This window comes from Bos grunniens, chromosome 17 (assembly GCF_055505025.1).
Source record: "Bos grunniens cultivar Pamir isolate PY7600 chromosome 17, Bosgru_T2T1.0, whole genome shotgun sequence".
Classification (NCBI taxonomy): domain Eukaryota; kingdom Metazoa; phylum Chordata; class Mammalia; order Artiodactyla; family Bovidae; genus Bos; species Bos grunniens.
Genome location: NC_141181.1, coordinates 54602141 through 54625541, shown reverse-complemented (window position 1 = coordinate 54625541; position 23401 = coordinate 54602141). Strand labels below are relative to the sequence as shown.

The 23401-nt window shown below is 40.5% G+C and overlaps 1 protein-coding gene and 1 long non-coding RNA gene across 3 annotated transcripts in view; one reads left to right on the top strand and one right to left on the bottom strand.

Annotated features, from left to right (window-relative positions):
* The window catches only part of ATP2A2 (ATPase sarcoplasmic/endoplasmic reticulum Ca2+ transporting 2), a 57506-nt gene that overhangs the window by 5718 nt on the left and 28387 nt on the right, over window positions 1-23401 (bottom strand). For both annotated transcript variants that reach the window (XM_086347658.1, XM_086347659.1), the window contains exons 6-17: window positions 19773-19853; window positions 17785-17870; window positions 16419-16883; window positions 12018-12106; window positions 11279-11381; window positions 10298-10429; window positions 5154-5276; window positions 4845-5063; window positions 3808-4143; window positions 2589-2809; window positions 1965-2167; window positions 103-188 (exon numbers count right to left, since the gene is read on the bottom strand). In XM_086347658.1, the coding sequence (XP_086203784.1) occupies window positions 103-188; window positions 1965-2167; window positions 2589-2809; window positions 3808-4143; window positions 4845-5063; window positions 5154-5276; window positions 10298-10429; window positions 11279-11381; window positions 12018-12106; window positions 16419-16883; window positions 17785-17870; window positions 19773-19853 (2144 nt within the window). The remainder of the gene's footprint in view (window positions 1-102; window positions 189-1964; window positions 2168-2588; window positions 2810-3807; window positions 4144-4844; window positions 5064-5153; window positions 5277-10297; window positions 10430-11278; window positions 11382-12017; window positions 12107-16418; window positions 16884-17784; window positions 17871-19772; window positions 19854-23401) is intronic.
* On the top strand, window positions 112-21592 carry LOC147355424 (uncharacterized). The gene is made up of 3 exons (XR_015144485.1): window positions 112-248; window positions 7861-7945; window positions 21359-21592. It is a non-coding gene; the product is annotated as an uncharacterized LOC147355424 (long non-coding RNA).

The following is a 23401-nucleotide window of genomic DNA, read 5'->3' as shown; positions in this document are numbered from 1 at the left end:
TTTGACAGACATCCAAACCACAGAAAGCTCAAGGACACCCTTGTACGTGAAGGCTTACAATGCATCTGCATTTAAGGTACAGAAAGAAAGATGGCTACGTACCAGCTGGTAGAAGGACACTCTTGGACCACCCTCGGCAGCAATGAACCACCACGCGGCAGCACCCACCGTAGCAGCGCCAACGTAACCTGGAACAAATATCACGACGCTAATACACATGGGGTTCACAGCTTGCAGCATCTCTGCAGGTACTGCTTCATGGGCCAACCCCCGGGACGGAGATCAGAGATGTGGGGTCACTGAGCCTGTGCCGCCACCAGCACCTGCTAACTCGCATCAGCTAAAGCAGTTAGAGGGTCTCCACAATGAGGGGATGTCTGTGGTGCAGAAGAACTAGGCAGCTTCTCCTTTGAGAATCTGTGAGGAAAGAACCTGCTAGAACTACTAGAATTGGGAGGACCTTTACACCAGTCATGCCCTCTCTAACCAGCAGCCAGTACGTTAAGGCTCGGGTACCTGTCGTCCATGTGATGCCACACTGTGCTAGAGCACCAGATCACCCCTCCATGACTGCTTGGCAAACTTAGGTTTCCAGTGACACTCTAGTGTCTTTGCTCCATCAGAGTCCTGGCAGAACCCCCACATGGAAAGGCCACTAGAGCAGTTAGTGCAGAACACTAAGCACACGACAGTGCTCAAAGCCACTTCTGGGACTATCCCCGCCCCCAATTACTTTTGAATTCAAATTACAAAGAAGCAACAAAGGGTAGTAGAGAACACGGGGACTTGCGAATAGACTGTCCCAGTGCAGTAGTAGCCACTCAAGTTCCAAGCGTGCATACCCTCTAGCCCAGCAATCGCAACAAAACAGTGGGCAGGTGGTGTACCGACACAGAACTACCCAACAAAGAGGGAGAACAATGCAACGACAAGGCTCAGACACAGCCGCTTACAGCACAGCATCACTTGCAGAAGTAAATACATAACACAGATCCGTTTGCTGGGAAGCCACGTGAGAGACTGCTGCTGGGGCACTGGCTGGCTGAGAGTCCTCCTGTTTTACACTCTGAGTGTTAAGTCACGTCAATTTACTGAGGAGTCTCCTATGGGACCCTGTGGGTGTGCGGTCACTCAGTCGTGTCTGACTCTGCGACCCTTTGGACTCTAGCCTGCCAGGCTCCTTTGTCCATGGGAGTCTCCAGACAAGAATCCTGGATTGGGTTGCCATGCCCTTCTCCAGGGGATCTTCCCAACCCGGGAATCAAACTTGCGTCTCCTGTGTCTCCTGTATTGTGGACGGATTCTTTACCCACTGAGCCATCAGGGAAGCCCTGTGGGATCCTAGGGACGTCATTTAGCCTCTCTGGACCTCACTTTCCTAACCTACGAAAAGAGAGAGAGAAGCAGCATCCTGGGTCAGGATGAGGTGGACAGTGACAACACATGCAGAAGAGCCAACACTGCTGATAAATGCACAGGACCCTGCTCTCACTCAGGGAAAGGGAGTCTTGGTGAGGTAAGGCCTGAGTTGCCCCTGTTATTTCCTTTGCCCATGGGTTAAATCTGAGAACCTAATTCACAAAGGCCAAAGGAAGAACAAAAGCCCTAAAACGAGGGACTAACCTTACTGTAAACTGGATACATAGCTCATTAACCTGAAAGAGGACAGCTGCCATATTGTGCTACCCTAATATGGGGATAGAAAAAAAAAAACGTGCTTTTAAGGGATGAATTTATGAAGTGTTTGGACTCATAAACGTTTTGTTTAAAAGTCAATAATATAGTGGCTAAGGCTCCATGCTCCCAGTGCAGGGGCTGGGATTCGATCCCTCGTCAGGAACTAGATCCCACATGCCACAAGAGTTTGTATGACGCAACGAAAGATCCTGTATGCCGCAAACTAAGACCCAATGCAGCCAAATAAATAGTATTTTTTAAAAAATAATATAAAAAACCATACTCACAGCCAATAGCCAAGTAACGGAAAAAGAGCCACCCACTGATCAGTGGTTCCTTTGGGTTCCGGGGTGGTTTGTTCATAATGTCCAGATCAGGAGGGTTGAACCCCAGGGCAGTGGCAGGCAGGCCATCTGTCACCAGATTGACCCAGAGCAGCTGGACAGGAATTAAAGCCTCAGGAAATCCAAGGGCTGCTGTTAGGAAAATACTGTGTCCACCCAAGGAAAGAAGAGAAAGACCCCAAATTATTTTTGCCCACTATTTAACATCAACATCCCCTCCTCTCCCATAAAAATTGGTGGACAGCAACGATTACTTGAAATAACTTTTCCCCTGAGTAATCATAAAACATTTATTATACCCAAATTCCAAATTAACTTAACTTTTAGAAGGCCAAGAATTTGATGTCATATTATACAGTTAATTTAAACCCCTTTCTCTGTTCAAGTGTGTCCTCTGCACACTGCGGTAGTCGCAGGCAGCCCTCCTGGGGGCCAGAGGAGCACCTTTACCTCCACTAGGGCCTCACCCTCCACCTGCCGCCCACCCCTCCCACTGCACCGAGAGCAAAGCTGCTGCCACATGAACCACCAGCCGAGGGAGACGCACAGTCTGCCACCGGGACTCACCAGACAACCTCCCCGACATTAGATGAGATGAGGTAGCGGATGAACTGCTTCATGTTGTTGTATATGGCCCGTCCTTCCTCCACGGCAGCCACAATGGTGGAGAAGTTGTCATCAGCCAGGACCATCTCAGAGGCTGTTTTAGCTACGGCGGTGCCAGAGCCCATAGCAATGCCGATCTCAGATTTCTTCAGAGCAGGAGCATCATTTACACCGTCTCCAGTCTGAAAGGCCAAGAAACCCACCACTGATTTGCACACCTGTTACCTAATACACACATTGCCAACAATCACTTGGCCATCCCGAAGCCAGGGAATGAATGGAGCTGTTGGGCCTCTGGACAACTAAGTTTTCTGGGAGAGTTTTTTGTTTTTGTAAGCTGGTGTCACAGAACACATTTTAACCTGGGAAATGTGAAACTGCCAAATGAACTTACAGGTGACACTTCAGAGGAAGTAAAACAAAGGGGTCTTCAAACTGTTATTACTTATTTTACCAAACAAAACAACAAAATACGTGTATCCATATGGATAAATCTCAAATAGAGCAAATGCAGACAAATACATAAACTATAATATGCCATTTATGGCCAAAAATACTTAAATATTGTCTACAGATAGAAAACTATCATTCCCGTGTATGTTTTCTATACTTTTACTGAACACCCAGTACTGAATCCAGAATGGTGCTTTCCTTGGAGAAAGAACGGAAGGGGAGGAAAGAGGAAGACAACTAGAACAGCTGGTTTTTAGCAACAAAATTGTTTTAAAAACTGAAAAGTTTCATAGACAAGCAGCAAACGCAAGCATGACACAATGTTAACATCTTGGTGAAAAATCAGATGCAAGGAAGACTATGGGAGATGCTTCATCAACAAGCTGTTCTCAGAGAACACATCACCAGTACCATCTCACTTCAGGCGAGGTTTTCCAAGTGTGTGATAGAGTACGGCGTAGTTAGGTCCTAAATCAGCTTTTAGAAATGTGAGATACAACACATACATTTTAACCATGGCAAATACGTCCCCTGTGACTGACGCAGGCTTCTAGGTCTTAAACTTCCCCAGAATCTTGCATGCCAATAGAATCCTTGAGAAACAGCCCAGATCATGACAAAAAAAGAATTTCCAAATATGGGACCTATTACTAAAAATTTAATGATCAGAATTAGAATCTGCTGTGTTCGTGCAGTTTGTTACCTGTACATGTCTACAGACACTCACCATAGCTGTAATCTCATCAAACGACTGAAGAAATTCTACAATTTTAGACTTGTGGGAAGGTTCAACTCGAGCAAAACAGCGAGCATTCAAGCAGGCTTCTCTCTGGGCTGAAGGACTGAGCTCATCAAACTCGCGACCTGTGAAGGCCTTGGCTGTCACATCCTCGTCCTGCCTGAAGATGCCAATGCGGCGGCAGATGGCCACAGCAGTGCCCTTGTTGTCACCCGTGATCATGATGACTCTGATGCCTGCCTGCCGGCACAGCTTCACAGAGGAGGCCACTTCAATTCTCGGAGGGTCCAGCATGCCCACACAGCCAACGAAAGTCAGATTGGTCTATGGTGAAATAATCACCTTATGTCAATACAGGAAATTCTGTTTTTTCCCCCTTAGTGCGGAGAGCAAAGGTTTCTGCATTTTCTTATGGCAAAATTCACACCACTGATTGTTAATGTAAATCCAATGAAGAACAGTATTAACTCTAATAAATCAGAAGCAAAAATATCACTACATTCTTGACACCAAATAATTCTTGAGCTTTCATTAATAATATTCTTAAAGAAAAAATATACTGAAGAATAGGAACATATTGACAGCAGCCAATCAGTGACCCATAGTATCAAATTTGAACTTGAAACTTCCTTGTTCAAGACTTCAGGAAGCCACATACCCGAAAGGAAAGAATTCCAAGAGCAGAAGTAGACAGGATCTTTCCACTTGAACAATTTGAGTCACTAATTAATGAATATTTTGAAAATGTCCCCAATTTTTAAATTATCTTAAGGTACATGAGAGCAGCAAAACAGGTTTTTAGCCTTGACTGTACTTTGAAAGTAACAGGCCTGTATTAAACTGTTAACTGTGTGTGTTTGAAGCAGCAACTTAAAATTATAAAGATGATACATTCGGCCTGCAGGAAAACAAATAACCACACCCCTTTCTCAGCAAAATCGAAACTCATCTGACCTTTTATTGAAGGAGTGCTACCTAAACACAGTGAATGTGCAGGGTGCGGGTGAAGCTTTTCATGAGCGAACCTCGTATTTGATGAAGTTGGCAGAGTCCTCAAGGTTCATTTCTTCTCTCCTTAGTGGGTTGTCGTGAGTGGCCAAGGCCAGGCATCGCAGTGTGTCACTGCCACTGCCCCATTCCCGAATGACAGACATGATCTTCTGCCTGACTCCAGGAGTCATGGGCACTTTAGTACTTCCGACTCGAATGTGGGTACACCTGTCAATGACACCTTCAGGAGCACCCTGGAAATGTTAGAACAATAATTTTACTTACTGGCTCACTCGGGATTCTAATCCTGGTAAGAACGTTTAATTGCAGTCTGCTGTACTTGCCTTCACAAACATTTTGCTCATTGATGTCCGACTTGGTTTGTTTGGTGTACAATAAACTGACATTGATTTTCTATCGCGTGAAAACTCTAGAGTAAATTCCTTTTTCATCAATTGTTTAATGACCTATAAAGAGAACATATATGGAATATTATTGGATAGCAATTTCTATAAACTTTTGACTTTTAACAGTTAAACATTCACTAAATACTTATTATGTGACAGGCAATGGAGATGTAGCAATAGACAATAAACAGACAAGTTCCCACCCTCATAAAACTTACCCTCTAGTCTGGGAAAGACGTACCAGAATGTGAAAGTAGATTATAAGTGCCATGGAGAAAAAATTTTAAAATAAGCAAGGAAGAGAAAATTATGTATGTCTAGGTTACAATTTTACATACAGTACTGAGAAGGCAATATTTGAGTAAAAACATGAACGATGTGTGAGTGTGAGCAGAGAGAACATTATGCAGACTGACGTGACCAAGCAGTTCAAGGAGCCTCCAGGGCAACATGGCTAGAAGGTTTGCAAGAAAGGTTCGGGGTTAATAGCAGGGGTTGCAGAAGCAGGTTGTAGCATCCTCAAAGTCACTGTAAGGCATCTGGCTTTTTTAATAACAAGTAAAACGGGAAGACAAAGGAGAGTTTCATGCTCTGGCAGTTATGTTAAGAATTAACCGAAGGAAGGGCAAGGGACACCACACCACTTCAATATTTTAAATACTTTATAGACAGCTAGTGGCTATATTAGATGTCAGCATAGTGACAATATCTAAAGTCATAAGAAGAGAAGAGTTCAAGGGAGTATAACTGCAGACAGAAAAGCCGAGGCCTGGGCCCTGGAGCCTCTTGGAAGATACAGCCAAGGAGATGGGGTTGGGGGGAGAACAAGTAAAGGACTCTCTTAGGGAGGGAGAGACTGAGAGGATAAACTGACAGCTCAGGTAAAACAAAAACTGAGAATTAACCTTTAGATTCAGATTCCATTGGTTTATCTCTATATATAGCCATATTACCATAAAAATCAACATACTTTATTTATCCTTTCCAATTTTTTGTTGGCTTTCTTTTTCTTACCTTATTACATGAACTAGGGCTGCCAGGACTACACTGAATAGAAATGTTGAGAGTAAATTCTCTGAGCCCATTAGGAATGTTAACTTTGTGTAATTACACCATCAGCCAGAAGATGCTTGCTTAGTTTTTATCATAAACTGAGATTAAATTTTATCAGATGCCTTTTCTGAATTAAATGATCTTATGATATTCTGCCTTTATTCAATTATGTGGTGAATTACATGGATTTTCCCCTCATTCAGACAAACATTTAATAATAACTGTAAAAATCCCAAAGAACCTCAGCATCCAACAGAGGCAATTATGAGTAGAATAAAGCCATCCTCTCAGCCAGAGCAATAAAAGGACAATCACTAAATTCGACATTATCTGACTGATATATTATATATCTATGTTTATTTTTTTCAGGGTGGGGCTCGTTGGTGGCACACACCACACGGCCATCTTACAGGGATCAAGCCAGTGCTCCCTGCAGAGGTAGCGCAGAGTCTTAACCACTGTGCCACCAGGGAATGCCCATGTATTTAGTTTCCATTAAGTGTTTGTACCAATGGCTCTGGGAAGACTGCAAGAATGTGAGTGACTCTGAGAGAGGTGTGACCTTGGCACCAGATACATCCTGTGTGCTCGATCACTTCAGTCTGACTCTCTGTGACCCTGTGTATTGTCTGCCCATGGACTCTCCAGGCAGGACACTGGAGTGGGTTGCCATGCCCTCCTCCAGGGGGTCTTCCCAATCCTTGGACGGAACCTGCATCTTTTACTTCTCCTGCACTGGCAGGTGGGTTCTTTACCACTAGTGCCACCTAGATACATCCTGGGTGGAGAGAACAAAGCCACTGCTTCCAGGACCAGGGCTGTGAAATCCAACAGTCCTATCCAAGGGGCCACTCGGCCTTAAAAGCTGGTCCTGCTCTATTGCTGCTAGTTGTTTCCCTTCATGGAGTAGTTACAGGTCATCAAGCAATTCCAAACTTCAGCCTTCAGGTTGCCTCTGAAGGGTTTAGTCAAACACCAACTAATAATAGAGCTATCAGACAATGTGGCTTTGCTTACTGACAAGTGTGGTGAATTCCCTAAAATAGAAACAAAGGACCCGGACTTGCTTCATGGAAACCATGAGTCTGGGCAGGATGCCACAGGAGAGGCCTGAGACCCTTGTGGCTGCGAGACTGTTGGTTGTGAAGCAGGAATCGAGTCACTGTGAAAGACTCTATACTTCAGCTGAGGCACCCTCCATTCTGGCAGAGTTTTGATTTCCCTGGAAAGTATCAAAGGGGCAAACCGACATAAAGGGAACAGAGTGCTAGAGTCTCATTCTCCCTCACACTGTGAGACGGCAAGTCACTGAGGGCCTGTTTCCCTGCCTGCAAGTGTGAGACTGGACTGGATGGCCCTAAAGTCCTTTTTACAAGCTGAGATTTGGCGTGGGACTAAATGTTTAAATAGTCGATGTCTTTAACAGGTGCACTGCTGCCCACCTTAGGCTACCTGTGCCGTGAGGTGCCACCCTACTCCCCCAAAACACTGCCTCATCTGCTCTCGATACCCAGGGAAGGATGAAAGAAAGTCACCATATATATAACTAGGAAGGCTGTATTTATAACCTCCTGTTTCTTTCTTCTACCAGAAAACCCTGACTGAAGGAAGAGTTGCACTAAAGTGCTACGACGAGGAGCCTCAAGCCCTGACTGGCTGCCCCTTGGAGATGACAGGTATATAGGTCTGACCCTAAGAGCTTGTGTGTAGCAGAGCCCAACTCTGAAGAAACCTAAAGTCCAAGGCTGGGAGGCAGTGGGTACTGGGAACAGGTCTGGAGGACCCACTGCAGACCGCGCTGACACCCCCCGCATGCACTGCAGGGAGACGGCGTTCACCCTGTTGCAGAGCGGCTCTGTGCTTCCAGGTCTGCAAGGGCAGGACCAGACGCAGACTCCAGGGCCTGACTTGTTTCCTCCTGGGTCTCTTCTGCTCCTGCTTGTCCTCATAGTCTCTTCAACCCCTATTCTCTGGCTTCTGCAGCTTCCATTTCTGAGCTTCCTTTGGTTGCTTCTGGGCATCTAGGCTTCTTCTCTTCCTCTTATTCTAATTTTACCTGCCGCTGCCTGTCACCCTGACCTTCGTGTATGGTAACATCTTGTTCGCATGTTGCTTACTCTGCTTCTCAGCTCAGCAACCACTCACCACTCTGGCTAGAACAGAGGTTATTGCTTAGGTCCATTCAGCGGGCATCACCATGACCACAAGCGACAAGTTGGTCAGCAAACACTAGGCCTGAGCCTGAGCAACCTGAACAAGGTCCATGTCATGGAGCTGCCAGCTCTTTCTGGGGCCACATGCTGGATCTGTCCTGCAATGAACTGTCACTGGGTTCTGTGACCTCACACACTTGGTGCAGCTAAACCTGAGTAAAACCATCTGCAACAGCTGCTGGCAGACACTGACCATCTGGTCGGCCTCCAGCACCTGGGTCTCCTCAACAGGCCAGTCCACCCTGCCTGCCACCCTGCTCAGCCTAAGAGAATCCTGGCTCTGGGGCTCCGACAGGCAAGGGAGAATAGCTGAGGGACCACACATTTGTCTAGTGTTCGCACACCTAACAAGACACACCTGCACCCCCCCGTATTGCTACTCCACTCACCATAGTTGTAGTAATTCTGCTCAAATAAATACAGCATGTCAAAGTTTTAATTACTACTAGATTTAATTTGCTAACATTATGCTGAGAATCTCTACTTCTGTATTATGAAAGTTACATCAATGTCAGGTTTTGCTATCAGGGTTATGCTGGTGATAAAGGTTTCGTTCTCTGCCATTTTTGGTGTGGCCACACTGTACAGCTTGAGGGCAAGTGTCAAGTCCTAACCACTGGACAGCCAGGAAACTTGTATTTCCTGAAAACTTGTATTTCTTCAGTGTTGGCACAACTGGGCCTGAATAATTTGAGGGGAAGTGTAGATTTTGAATTATAGATCCAGTTAATTTAACAGTTTATTCCATTTTTCTTAGAAAAATGTCAGCTTAGAAAGCTGTGCTACTGAGAGGATTTGTTGATTTCTTCTATGCTGTCAAATTTACTGATATAAAAATTTTCAGAACAGCTTTCTGGTCTTGTCTTTATTATTTCCTACTTCCTTCTACTTGTATTTGTTTTTCCATTTTCTTCAGATGGCAACTTATGTATCTTTTTAATTGATTTCTAGTTTAATTCTATCATGGTCAACAACAGTCTGTACAATTCTTTGTCATTTGTTGAGTCTTGCTTCATGGACCAGCAATATTGTGTATTCTGGTAAACTGTTCCTTATGGATCTGAAAAGCATATTAGGAGCAGCACAAGAGAAATAAGGGTTAAGTATATTATAAGTGTTGCTGCATATCCTGATTTTTTTTCATCTGCTTGTTCTATCAATTTTTGAGATAGGTGTGTTAAAATCTCCAACTCTAATTGTAAATCTGTCTAGTTTACCTTTTATTTCTGTCAACTTTTGCTCTGTGAACTTTTAGTACTACACTTGCATAAACAATTAGACCATTTAACACAAGGTCATGGGCAACTTTGATAAGAAGTTTTGATAGACTGGAAGGAGGCAAAAGCGTGATTGGAGTGGACTCAAGAAAATGGGAAAAGTGAAATAATACATAAAAACGGTTCTTTGAGACATTTTACCATGAAGGAAAAGAAGCAGGTGCTTAAGTGAAGAAGTTTTAAGATAAAAAACAACTATTATTTCTCTACTGAAGATCCAGTAGAGACAGGAGACTGATAATGCAGGAGAGATGCTGGGGCTTATTGGACAAGGAGCAGCCGGGTTTTACTGGGAGCAGAAAGAGTACATGTCACAGCACAGGTGGCTGCATATGGAAACTGTCCATTGACAACTTTTATTTTCTTAGTCAAATGGCCAGATCAATTTATCTTATAGCGAAGATGGAGGAGACACTGAGAGAGAGTTTGAGGAAATAAAGTATAGAGTAAGTTGTCTAATAAGAGAGTGAGTGGGTGGACTGAGGACATATGGTAGGAGCGATGGGCAACATGAACACCACCAAGCTCAAATACTGACCGAGTTGCAGGCATTTGCTCGTTCTATTTTAGAAAGACCCTTCAATTCAGTATCAAATACATTCATCTTCTCTACCAGGCAGGTGAGAGCAGTCTCTGTAGCTTCTCCAACTTTTTCATACACACCCTTTGCCTGTAATAGTTGAAAGCATACAAATTACAAAAAGGGAAAAGTAGTAAAAACAAGGAAATTTCCTTTAATAATGACTTTTTTCCAGAGAAGGACACTCTGTCCTCCATTACATCATTGTTCTTTGGGTCATTTTTATCCTATCCTGGAGCACATGATCCAAATAATTACAAATGAACTCAAAGGACAGCTGTGTGTTTGTTCTTCTTCTAATAATTAGGTCTTTCATTCCCCAGAACTAGAAGCAAATAATCACAGTATTAACTGAAACATGAGAGCCTGCAAATAGTATTTGTAATTCCATGTCATTATTTATCATTCTATAGAATTTATATTCTGTTTCTGTTGGGGACTGGCTTGTCTTTAGAAACCAAAAAATGTATCTCACTGTTTATAATTTAAAAAGGAAGGAAAGAAGGTTTTCTGTTGGTTAAATTTTACATAATAACATCATCAAAACAACCTTCTAAGCCTCAACCTGTCCTCAAGGATGCAATGATACCCATCTTAAAAAGCCAAGATCAACACCCTATACTTTCAGGAAAAAGTATCCTGGGTTTTACTCATTTATAGTAACTAAGCTACACACAGAAGAGAACATCATGTATGCTACAACTCCTAGGTGAGTAACTGCAATGCTCAGCCACAGAGAATATTATGAAAGGCTCCCAGCTTTCTTTGGGTAGATCATGCTGGCTCTGATAAGAGACAAGCTCTTAATGGAAAGGGCAAATAAAATCAGGAACTCGTACTTTCAAAAAGGGAGGAAGGAAGGCTAGATTTTCATCCCACCCACCGCACCCTTGAACTAGAAACAGCCAGGTCTAGTTTCTCATTTATGAGGAGGCTCACCTCATTGTAATCCAAAGCAGAGTCATTACAGAGAGCACAAATTGTCGCCAGTTCCACAAGACCATCATACTGATGACATTTCACTGGTTTATCATCTTTATGTCTGTCCGAAGAAAAAAAATAAAGCGGTCAACTGTGGTCATTTTAATTTATTTTTTTACTAATAAATAGAATTTTGTGTACTCTAGATTGGCAAACATTCAAAAGAATTCAAGTGATGGCTCCTAGAAATCCGATGCTGGAGACGGTAACAGAATGTGTCTCTGATATCAGTAAAGACCAGAAATTCTTAGTTACTGAAATTCCTCCACCACTGGTATCCATCCATAAGGAAAAGTCAGGAATTCCCTGGTGGTCCAGTGCTTAGGACTTGGTGCTCTCACTGCCGGGGCCTGGGGTCTGATTCTTGGTTGGGGAACTAAGAGACCACAAACTGTGTGGCATGGCAAACAAACAAAAATAAAAAACCACCCCCAAAACTCACCTAAACAGAAACCCCACTTGAAAATTTAGGCTTCAAAAGATGAAAAAGGTTCACTGGCTTAAACAATCGATTTCAACTGTGTATCAATTTTCAGGTATGTGTTACCAATTTTATTTTTTTTTAAAGTAGGCCATTTTGATAACCCACATGAGCTACATCAGGAAAATTATCTGAACATTTCAGAGACACTACAAGTCTGTACAGTCACCAAACTACCAAAGTGGAGCCTTTAAAAGACAAGGAAAGTTTACTCACACTTCTCCAATAGGTGCATATGTTGATCCAGTTATGGTAAACTCATTAAGGGAACAGGTATCACCTTCAACTTTGTCCAGAATGAACATCTACAGAAAAAAAAAGCCTAAGTGTTTAAAAGACATTAAAAAAAAATATGCTAGAAGCATATAACCTTTGCTAAGACAAAAGGCCCTTCTGACTTAAGCGTCGAAGCTCAGCATGAGAAGTACTGTTCCTTATTCTAACTAGACACTATTAAGACTGCCTCCCCATTCATCTAACAGTCTGAAAAACAGCATCACTGAGGTGCTAAATAAATAAGCAGCAATGGCACCAAGCAGAGGAGAAAGAGAACCTACATGAAAACCAAGTTATGAGGACTCTGGGCCAGTCAGTTCCAAAGACTCAGTAGTACTTTTTAGAATACTGAGAATTCCAAATGGCAGGCTGAGAAAGTGACCTAGGTATCCCTGCTTTAGAGCTAAGAGTAAAAGCCTAGGAAGAATAAACTCACATATCAGAGTTGCATAAACATTCCCCAAGTAAAATAAGACAAATTGCTTCTCTACTCCTTTCCACTTACTTTTTATTGTGGCAATAGCTCATTTTCTATGAAGCTGCACAACCACATGGCTACAGTAATGAGCCCGCAGAGCTGAATGAACTGATGTTACCAAGACGATAACACATGGAAGCGTGCTCTAGGAAGGAATTCTTAAGTTTACAGAATAATAAAGTGACATGAGCCAGTTTTTTAAGGTGAGGGTATTTTTTCCCCCCTCTTGGTTTGCTTTCCAATTGTAATTCAGAAGTCCAGTTTGGAATGATCAAACCATTCTACAATAAAGAATTTTTAACATGTTAAACTCAAGTTAAAAAAAGAGCCATGTAATGCTTTAAAAAATCTTTTCAGAGCATTCCGACTCATACTCTGTAAGAAAATCTGGTTTTGTTTTAAAATAACTTCCTTTCCCTCATAAGATTTGTTTATCATATAGCATATACTTTTAAATTCCAGAAGCTTCATTTCAAAAGTATACTCAGAACTAAATCAACCTGGGAACTGAACTAAAGCTGTGAGATAAAAGGATTAAAAAAAAATTATATACAATGGGATTTAAAACTGTGATGACTCCTGGTAAAAGGCTCTAGTTCAAACACATATAATTGGTGTGTCAAATGAGGAAAAGATTCATGTCCAAGGTCACACGCAGCAAGATCACCAATTCCTACAGTTTTTTTTTCCTAGCAGATACAACATCTAAAAAAGGAATTTTGGCAGAAAGCTCTTTCCAAAAATGTCTGACATTTACAGAAGAGGAAAAAAAGGAACAGAGAGGTTAAAGGACGTGCCCAAGGTTACACAATTATTAGGTGGGAGAGAGAAACAGATTTTACCGATCTCTCCTATCAGAAAACTGAACTTTACCTTACTATTAAAAGTTGTGGGACCCTCAGCCATGGCACAGTTTCTCAGAGCCTAAGTTTTCTAACCTCTTGAGGAGTATACCACACGATTCAGACAAAGTCAAACGTGAAAAACTAACTGCACTAAGACTTATCAAAGCAAGTTGGCATCATTATGACTACACCATGTCACTTCTTTAATGACGCTGTTTATAAAAGTGAAGCTCTTTGGGTCTATACCACAGTACAAAATATTCTAAGACATTCAGAATTCTAACCCACACAAACTAAATCTGAATGCACACAGGCATTTTTAGACTGCAAGCCAGTAAACCATTTAGAAACTGCATGATGAAAGTACCCCTAAGTCAAGGGCAGTTATGCAACCCACTGCAAGAAACCTCCTGTGGAATACTGATTAGCATCCGCTTTCTGTCCCCAAAAGGTAGAAGAGAACAAAGAGGCAAGCTGTTTCTTTAACAGTACATTTGAAATCAGATTATTTAAGGGAAAATACAAGGAAAAAATCCAACATGTTTGGGGACCAAGGAAAGAAAATTTAGGTAGCTCAGTTACAATCTACATCTACTTAAGACAAGTTAGAAGCTTGCCACTTGAACACCTGTCCATTATTTCTTTACCAACTGGGCTATCAGAATCTGGGTTTTGGACAACACAAAGAGTTGAGGGTACATATATCAAAAAATTAGCACAAATTTAAATTCGGTAAGTAAAGAGTCTGAGGGTTCAATGTATTAAAACAAGAACAATTTCTAATGCTAAAAAAACCCATTATCTAAAACCCAGAGGGCCAAGGGGATGATGGCATGTCCTTCGATGTCATTCAGAAGCATTACTTAACAGGCATTTATTTTAAGATTTAGTGTGCTGGAAAATTTTAACATTCTTTCACTGTGCTATTATAAAAAAGGCTCATGTTTTATGAAGTTGTGGCTTTTTGTCCTCTATAAAAGATAAACTTAGTTTTATTTCCCTGTGTGATATTAACCAGTTTTTATAATCTAACACACACTAAGTCCTATTCTAATACTGAGCACTTCCTCACATGTTCCTGTAACCAGTTTTACCATCTTACTGATTTTCTTTCATTGAACTAATGACCCAAACAGAATCTTTGACATGAATTTCATTCAACATTTGAGTTGTGTCTCTTTTGAAAAATTACTTTGACTTGTACAAATGATGTGACTTACAATCATCATGAAATGACTATCAGTTAGTGAATATACATCTTCTAATATAGATACAAAATAAGAAAAAATTGTTTCTTTGCGATGAGAATTCTGAAGTTACTCTCTTAACAACTTGCACATTATCTACAGCAGTGCTGACTACACTTATCATGTTGTACACTGACATTCCCTAATATTTAACTGGAAGTTTGTACCTTTTGTTCACCTTCATCTAATTTCTCACCCTCCAGACTAATAACCACAAATCTGCTCTTTTTCTATGTTTGTTGTTGAAGTATAATTGACCTACACTATGTTATTACTTGCTGGTATGTGGGATAATGATGTGATATTCCTATCCATTTCAAAATGATCGTTAAGTCTAGTTATCATCTGCCACCATACATAGATACTACATTATTACTGACTGTCCCGCGCTGTACATTTCATACCGATGACACTTTTGTAACTGGAAGTTTATACTGTTTTTCTCATCCTTCTACCTCAAAGTTGTTTGAATAAAACCTATGGAAATTGAATTACACGAAAGAACTTCATTTAGCTGTATCTTTACATTATTTCCTTATTCTGCTTAGGGCAGGTTTAAACAGTTTATTTTATCTTAAAGTGATAGTCAAAACAACATCAGAAAAGGAAGGATGAACACAAAATGAAGCAAGTTAAACACAATTATTTACTTTTCAAGAAGAAAAACATGTTTCATTCAATGTGTTAAGGAAATACCAATTAGAATTTTATGTAGGCAGATAACTAGCTGGTTTTAGACAATTCTTACTTTGAAGCTTGTGTTAACATACATACACTTAGAAAAACAGGGAAATAAAGGAAGCATAGTCATCTAACACACTGACAGACTGCTTATAGTTACTTCCCCAATACAAGTATATCACTCATGTAGATAACCTCCAGCAGATACAATTCAATTTGCTTAAAGCACATAAAAGGTATCAAACTATAAATCAAAAGTTTTATGATCCAGCAATCCCACTTCTGGGCATATATCCAGAAATGAGAAAACTAATTTGAAAAGATACCCGCACCCCAATGTTCACAGCAGCACTATTTACATCAGTTAAGACATGCAACCAAGTAATTGTCTATTGATACATGACTGGATAAAGATGATGATTAGGGTTGACATATACACACCATTATATAGAAAACAGATCAACACTCTTGTAATGCCCTATATGGGAAAAGAATCTTTTAAAGAGTGAGCATATGTTATGTGTATGTATAACCGATTCATTTTGCTGTACACCTGAAACTAGCAACACTATAACTATAATAATTGCTTTAAAAAAAGAAAAAAATAGCAACATGGATAGACCTAGAGATCATACTAAGTAAACTAAGTAAGACAAAAACAAATGTGATACCACTTGTATGTGGAACCAAAAAAAAAAAAAGATACAAATTAACTCATTTAAAAAATAAAAATAGACCCATAGACTAGAAAAGAAACTTACAGTTACCAAAGGGGAAAGGGAAGGGTTAAAATTAGGAGTTTGAGATTAACATATATACACTACTGCATACCAACAAGGACCTACTATATAGCACAGGGAACTATACTCAATATTTTTTAATAAGCTACAATGGAAAGGAATCTAAAAAGAATATACATATATATATCTCTGAATCACTATGCTGTACACCTGAAACCAACAAATCATTGTTAACTACATTAAAAATAAAATTTAACAAAACAATAAAGCTCTTAATGATATGAGGGCATATTCTTATGATGAATCAACAACCATAACTCAGAAAAGATTTTTAAACTACTTCCACTTACCCTGCAGACTGACATCTGGTTCGTTGTCAGTGTGCCCGTCTTGTCTGAGCAGATAACAGAAGTACAACCAAGGGTTTCCACGGAAGGGAGACTTCGAACAATGGCATTTTTCTTTGCCATTCTGCGAGTTCCAAGCGCCAGGCAAGTGGTGATGACAGCAGGCAGACCTTCAGGAATGGCTGCTACAGCCAGGGCTACTGCAATCTTAAAGTAGTATATAGCACCTCTGATCCAGGAGCCCCCATGAACTGGGTCATTGAAGTGCCCAATGTTTATGATCCAGACCGCAATGCATATAAGGGAGATGACTTTGGACAGCTGTTCCCCAAACTCATCTAGTTTCTGCTGGAGGGGTGTTCTCTCCTGTTCTGTTGCTACCATCTCATCTCGGATCTTGCCAATTTCAGTGTTAACTCCAGTTGCCACCACCACTCCCATCGCTTTGCCAGCAGCAATGTTTGTACCCTAGGACAGAAGGAGAGAACTGGTTAAGAGATTAACACTATATCCTACTTAAATCCTGACTAGTAAACTCAGACTTGTGTGGATTTTGATGAGGGCACCCAGACTCTCTACTGGGCCTCTCTACGCACCACATTCTACTGGGCCTTCGAGTGGCTACTACTCAGGTAACCAGCCTTCACATTTTGATGATGAGCAATACCTCAAGGCAGGTGGTGTAGTATATCTCTCTGTGATTCTCCGTAAATGAAAATGGTACCCACTTGCCCCAGAGTCCTTTACACTGGCCCACCTGAAATCTCTACTCACTGAGTCTGGCTTGCAGAGAGCTCTGGACCGGAGCAGAGCTTAACCCCTCTGTGTTTCTGACTTTTCAAACATTATACGGCTCTCAACCCTAAGCATTCTCTACCTCTGGCTCCAACAACCCCACCTCTCCTTTCATCCCCGTAATAAGAAGGACGACCAGGACCAGGAGCTGCCCTCGAGGACCTCCACTCAAGCACCGGTATTCAAAGTGCAAGGTTTCCCTCCCCGCTCTATTGTAATTCCTAGTTCATTATTTTCATTGTAGCTCTGCAATACTTTTTAAAAATTTACTATGGGTGGTTAGATTCCCATGTTAACACACAAAAGCCTACTACTTGAAATACCACTTTAAATTCTAAACAAAAACTATGAATTTCCCAGCTTTATATTTCAAAAAAATTTTAACACAAAAATTGGAACAGTGCAATAAACATCTATTTTACTTTTCACCCAGACTCACCAATTATTAATGGTTTGCCACATTTGCTTTCTTTCTAAACACACACCTTTTAATTGTGAGCTATACACAGTTATCATCCACGTCATTTTAAAGGAAACACCCCTTTAAAGGTTAAATCTTATCCAAAGTACTCACAGAAAAGAGCATGTTCTTCTTATCTTGATTGACAGCCCGCGGGTCAGGGACAGGGTCAGTGTGCTTGATGACAGAGACAGATTCACCTAAGCAGGGGTGATACAGAAGGCTCACACTTAGAACCCTCGTACCCTCGTTCACTCGTGCCAATACCACTCTCAGGAAAAGGGAAAAAAGCCCCAGTTCATTCAAAACGGTATAAACTAGTAAAATGCAGTAACAGAAACTAATACAGTATTGTAAAGTAATTAGCCTCCAATCAAAATAAATAAAAAAAAAAAAAGAAACTAATTTATCCAAGAAAAAAAAATCAAAATAAAGGAATTTAATTTTGAAGTAAAATTCGAGTCAATTACCTTTATTTTCTTAACTATTCAAATTTAGTTCATTTTCAAGTATCATTTTATACTCTAATATAGCAGATGTAGATTTATTGTATACTTATATATACACACATATTGTGTGTATATAATAGTTAAAAAACTGAAAGTGTATTTACTTTTAACAAAATGAATGAACTGTAGATACAGATATGAATACTGAGGCTCATCCACTGTAAAGCCTGTTTTTGTTCAATAATGCCAAAGATGAGAAATGAAAACACTGTTCTAGATAACATTTGCAGGTACTTATCAACCATTCTACTTTAATAAACCAAAATGAAAAACAGCCATCAGCAGCACTAAAAAAAGACCACATGGAGTAAGAGACCACTTCTTAGAACTTTCACAATGTCTCGTTGAACCTGGTTTCAACCTAACAATCACCTATGAAATGCAGCTGGCCCTTGAACAACGCAGCAGCAGTTGGGGGGCCAACCCCTCTGCATTCATAAATCTGCACAGAACTTAGGCCTGGCCCTCTGTATACATATGATTCCTCTGGATGTGCAGTTCTGCATCTGAGGATTCAACCAACTGGTTTATTAATGAAAAAAATCTGCAGATAAGTGAACACATGCAGTTCAAACACACACTGTTCAAGGGTTAATGGTATATAAAGAGGGTGAAACATGGCCCTAGCTGTTAACTCAAATTTCAGGAAGCAAATTTCTCTCTCAGTATTTAACAGAAGACTCTGGTTCTTCAATCTAGCCTAAAACTAGAGTATGATTTTTATTTAAAATGGATATTATTTTTGTACGCACAATTTGAGAATTTTATATACAATCTGATCAATTCCCTACCATTTTATGGCTTAATCAGCTTCCAGGTTGTTGCTGATAACAGCAGTTTTAGTAGATAAGCTATTCATAAAGAAACAATAAAAAATACAGAGTCCAGGTTACTCATGTCCTACTTCGAAGACATTTAGTTACTTTTCAAAACTAATCATCAGATAAATCTTTGAATTTTGTACTTACTCACTATTTAATTCAGGTTAGCATTGTTTAAGTTAATCTTCTGACCACCTTACTTCCAGTTAATATGAACCCTCCACCCTAGACTGTGCCTTTATCAAACAAAAACGGGAAAATGTTCCGAACAATCCCAAATCTAATTAGTGTTCAAATTTTAGGCAGTAGACGTTCACCATTTTGGAGGGTGACTTTTGTTAATTGTACATTTTACTATTGCAAAGTATGTCAGGTGTGAGATCAGTATTCCCTGGAGTCTATTTTTCCTGCCTGGAAAAAAAACACTAGGTAATTAATTCACTTTCCACAAAACAGAGAGACAACAACACTGCTTCAACTTTATCTCAGGCTACTGAAGGAATTTTCAACCTTTAAAAAAACTTTTAAATTCAAAACTAATTTCTAATAAAATTTAAATATAAGAAGGTCTTATGAGATGAAAGCCAACTGTTTTAAAATCATAGCTTGGCATCTATTGGCAAAAAGACTGATAAAGCTTTACAAAACAAACATCTTGGAAAGATTAGGGTGGAACGCCATCAATGGACAGTGGGCAAGAGTCAGTTCAGTCATCAGCATAGAATCTGAGGGGCCTCAGGAACCAAGCAGCCTGCCAATACATGATATTTACCTGTGAGAATTGACTGGTCAACTCTTAGAGTAGTAGATTTGATGGAAGTTAATCTTATATCAGCAGGAACTTTGTCACCAACTAATTGGGAAGAAAAAAAGCAGCTTAAATAAGGAACTTTTGAAATCATGTTACATAAAGAAGCTGTCTCCAAATCAAACACACCATTTAAAGAAAATAAAGAGTCTGTATACAGCACAAATTTAATGTGCTACAGGGACTGCCTTGGTGGTTCAGGGGTTCGGACTCTGCTTCCAGTGCAGGCGGCATGGGTTCAATCCTGGGGAACTAGGATCCCACAGGCTGCAGGGGACTCACCCCCCACCCTCAAATCTGCTACAATAAGCAATATAAGCAACTTGTCCTCAGGGTCATAAAAACTCTTCCTGGATAAATACCAGATATGAAGTACACAAGCAAGAGAATAATGATGCTTGGGCAAACAGCTCTAAGTACACATTATTTAGTCATACTCACACACACACGGCATGGCGAGGGGGACCGAATTGTAAACTGATTTTTTCCACTGGGAAAGCTAAATTGTCACAAACAGGAAACAAATACCTCTATAAAAAGATGCTCAATTAATCTCACTCATAAGAAAAAGGCAAGATAAAACAACACAGAGAGACCACTTTTTAAACTATCAAATTGACAAAGGAGTTGAGGAAAAAATGCACTAAGTTTGAAAGAATGTACAGAAACAGGGCTTCTTTATACAGAGTGACTATAAGATGTGGAAAATTTAGTTTTAATAAGCAAAAAAAAAAAAAAAAAAAAATTCCAAAACCCCTAAAACAAACCAAAGCTACAAATCACTTAGAGGCAAGTGCATGAAAAGTCAAAGCCAAAGTCACTCAGTTGTGTCCAACTCTTTGCGACCCCATGAACTAAATAAACAGTCCATGGAATTCTCCACGCCAGAATACTGGAGTGGGTAGGCGTTCCTTTCTCCAGGGTATCTTCCCAACCCAGGTCTCCTGCACTGCAGACAGATCCTTTACCAGTTGAGCCACCAGGGAAACCCAAGATCCTTTTTCCAGCGGATCTTCCCGACTCAGGAATTGAACCAGGGTCTCCTGCATTACAGGCAGATTCTTTACTAGCTGAGCAAGTCCATGAGCAGGTATTAATGAAAATTCGGTGCTTAGTGCACTGCTAATAAGGACAAACTGAATGTAACGTCAATAAACATACCATATAATATTAGTATTCGTTTAATATTTTTAACTCAACTAGGCATCCAGACTTAGTGACGATCCTACATACACCGCTGAGTACAAAGAAAAAAACTTACAAAATCTCTGGAGGGCAAACTGGTAATACATATCAAAAGTGCAAAGCACAGGGGTTCCCTGGTGGTCCAGTGGACAGGACTCTGAGCTCTGCTTTTGCTTTCACAGCCAAGCGCATAGGTTCAATTCCTGGTTGGGGACCTGCGATCCCTGTAAGCCGCATGGGATGACAAAAAACCAAACAAAAATGGACAAACACAATCTTTTTACCCCATAAATTCCACTATAAAGAATTTATTCTACAGATATGCTTGTAGTACATAGTTAAGTTTTTTTTTTTTTTTTAATCAGCAACAGAAAGAAGAGACAAGTCTATTCATACTGCACATTAAGTGCAGAAAACACAAGTGCACAGCACTGTGCACACGGAGCTCCGCATGAGAAAATGCCTCTGGCGGGGATAACAGACTCAGAACACCAGACAGCAGGCCATGAGTGGAAGGAGACTTTTCACCTTATATGTATGTACCCTTTGGTACCTTCCGAAATTTGCATTATCAGATAAATGAAAAACCTCTTGTGTAACCTCTGGGAGATCTTTAATTCAAGTGAGTCTTCTTTTCTGGGCCAGAGCTCCTTTAATAGCTCTTAAATGGACCATGTCTTAGCCCCTTTCCTTGACAGTATTTGAAATAAATGCCACAACACAGACCAAGGAACAGGTAAAGCCTGTATTTCACCTGCACCCTGAGAACAATGCCCAGAATACTGTAGGCGTTCAAATATTGTTAGATGAGTATGTTTTAGTATCAAAGCAACTGAACAGTAAACATAAGTACAAAACAGCTTTCCCTGACTCTCTGAAAGGTACTAAGGTGTTTTTAGGAGTCTTAAGCAAGGACGGCTAACAGAACAAATAAGCACCATTTCCCCTACAAATGCATGTATTAAGTTAAATCTTAATTTTCCAGACTTACGCTACCATACAGAACTGTTAACTCTGTCACTGGTTATACATAAACTGTCTTAAGAGGTAGATTCAATGGATTCAGTCTACTTCTTAGACAGAATCCACTTCTAAGTAGTAGATTGATTTCATTTGTTAAACCTTCTATTTAGTTCTAATATTTCTGTAACTCACAGCGTTTAAACTCAGGCAGAGTATAGTTCATGACACAAACCCTACAACCTATATAAGAAACGCGGTCACACGGCGGCACAGAACAAGACTGCCAAGATCTACCCCCAGGAGGCAAAGATCACCCTCGCACTCAACTGCAGGGACACAAAGTTAAGGGGAAATTCCTGCTGGAAATGCTTATGCAGCAACCGCAATACTCAGATGGAAGACACTAGAAACTTTCATTTTATTCATAATACAATTCTGCTCATACAACAACAGTAAGTAACTGAATCTTAAAATTTAGTGGCCTTCACAACCTAAAATACCCCATCAAGATAAAACCTTAAAATAGCTTAGGGAATTCTCTGGTGGTCCAGTGCTTAGGACTGCGCATTTTCACTGCCGAGGGCATTCGATCCCTGGTGATGGAACTAAGATTCTTGCCAGCTGCTACTGCAGCAAAAAATAAACGGACAAAAACCTCAAACAACCTAAAAAACTTTTACTGTGTTAGTTCTGGCTGTCATAATTTGACCCTACATAACCTTGAACATGAAAAGGATCCAAGTTCAATGTTGAGTGCGTGACCCTAAATGGAAAAATTACCTAACAATGTTCCTTTAACGTCTGAAGCAATTTATGCCATGACCCTACAGGAGCAGAAAACTTCTAACATGGCATAGCAGTCACCACCATCTATAGGCCCACCTGCACTGTAACAACTGAATGGAAACCACCAGTCTAAAAGCAGAATGCCAGGAATTCTCTGTGGTCCAGGGGTGAGGACTCCGTGCTTCCACTGCAAGGGGCGTGGGTTCAAAGTCTGGGAAACTAAGATCCCGCAAGCCACATGGTGCAGCCAAAAAGGAAAAAATAAAATAAAATAGCACAAGGTGTCATTTTATACTGGAGCTGAATCTCTTTTAAACAACTTCATATATTAGCTCTAGCTTGTACTCTCATATACCTGGCCACAATTTTATTAAGGTCAGCAAATCTAATATTCGAACTGAGGACCCAGAAGTTGTATCTTGCCGTTTATTTTGCTGTGTTTCAGTGGCAGCTCAGAGGATTAAAAATGAATGAAAAATGTGTTTTTGAGGCAAGAAATACTAAGATTAATTTTTTTCCTCAGTAACACAGTCAACATGTAAGTTACTAGTTTAAGGCGGGATTGATACTATACATGCAGCATTTAAAATTATGTTAAAGTTTAAACTTGCATTACAGAGAAACCAGCTTATTTTTACTCCTGCTGCTGCTACTACTGC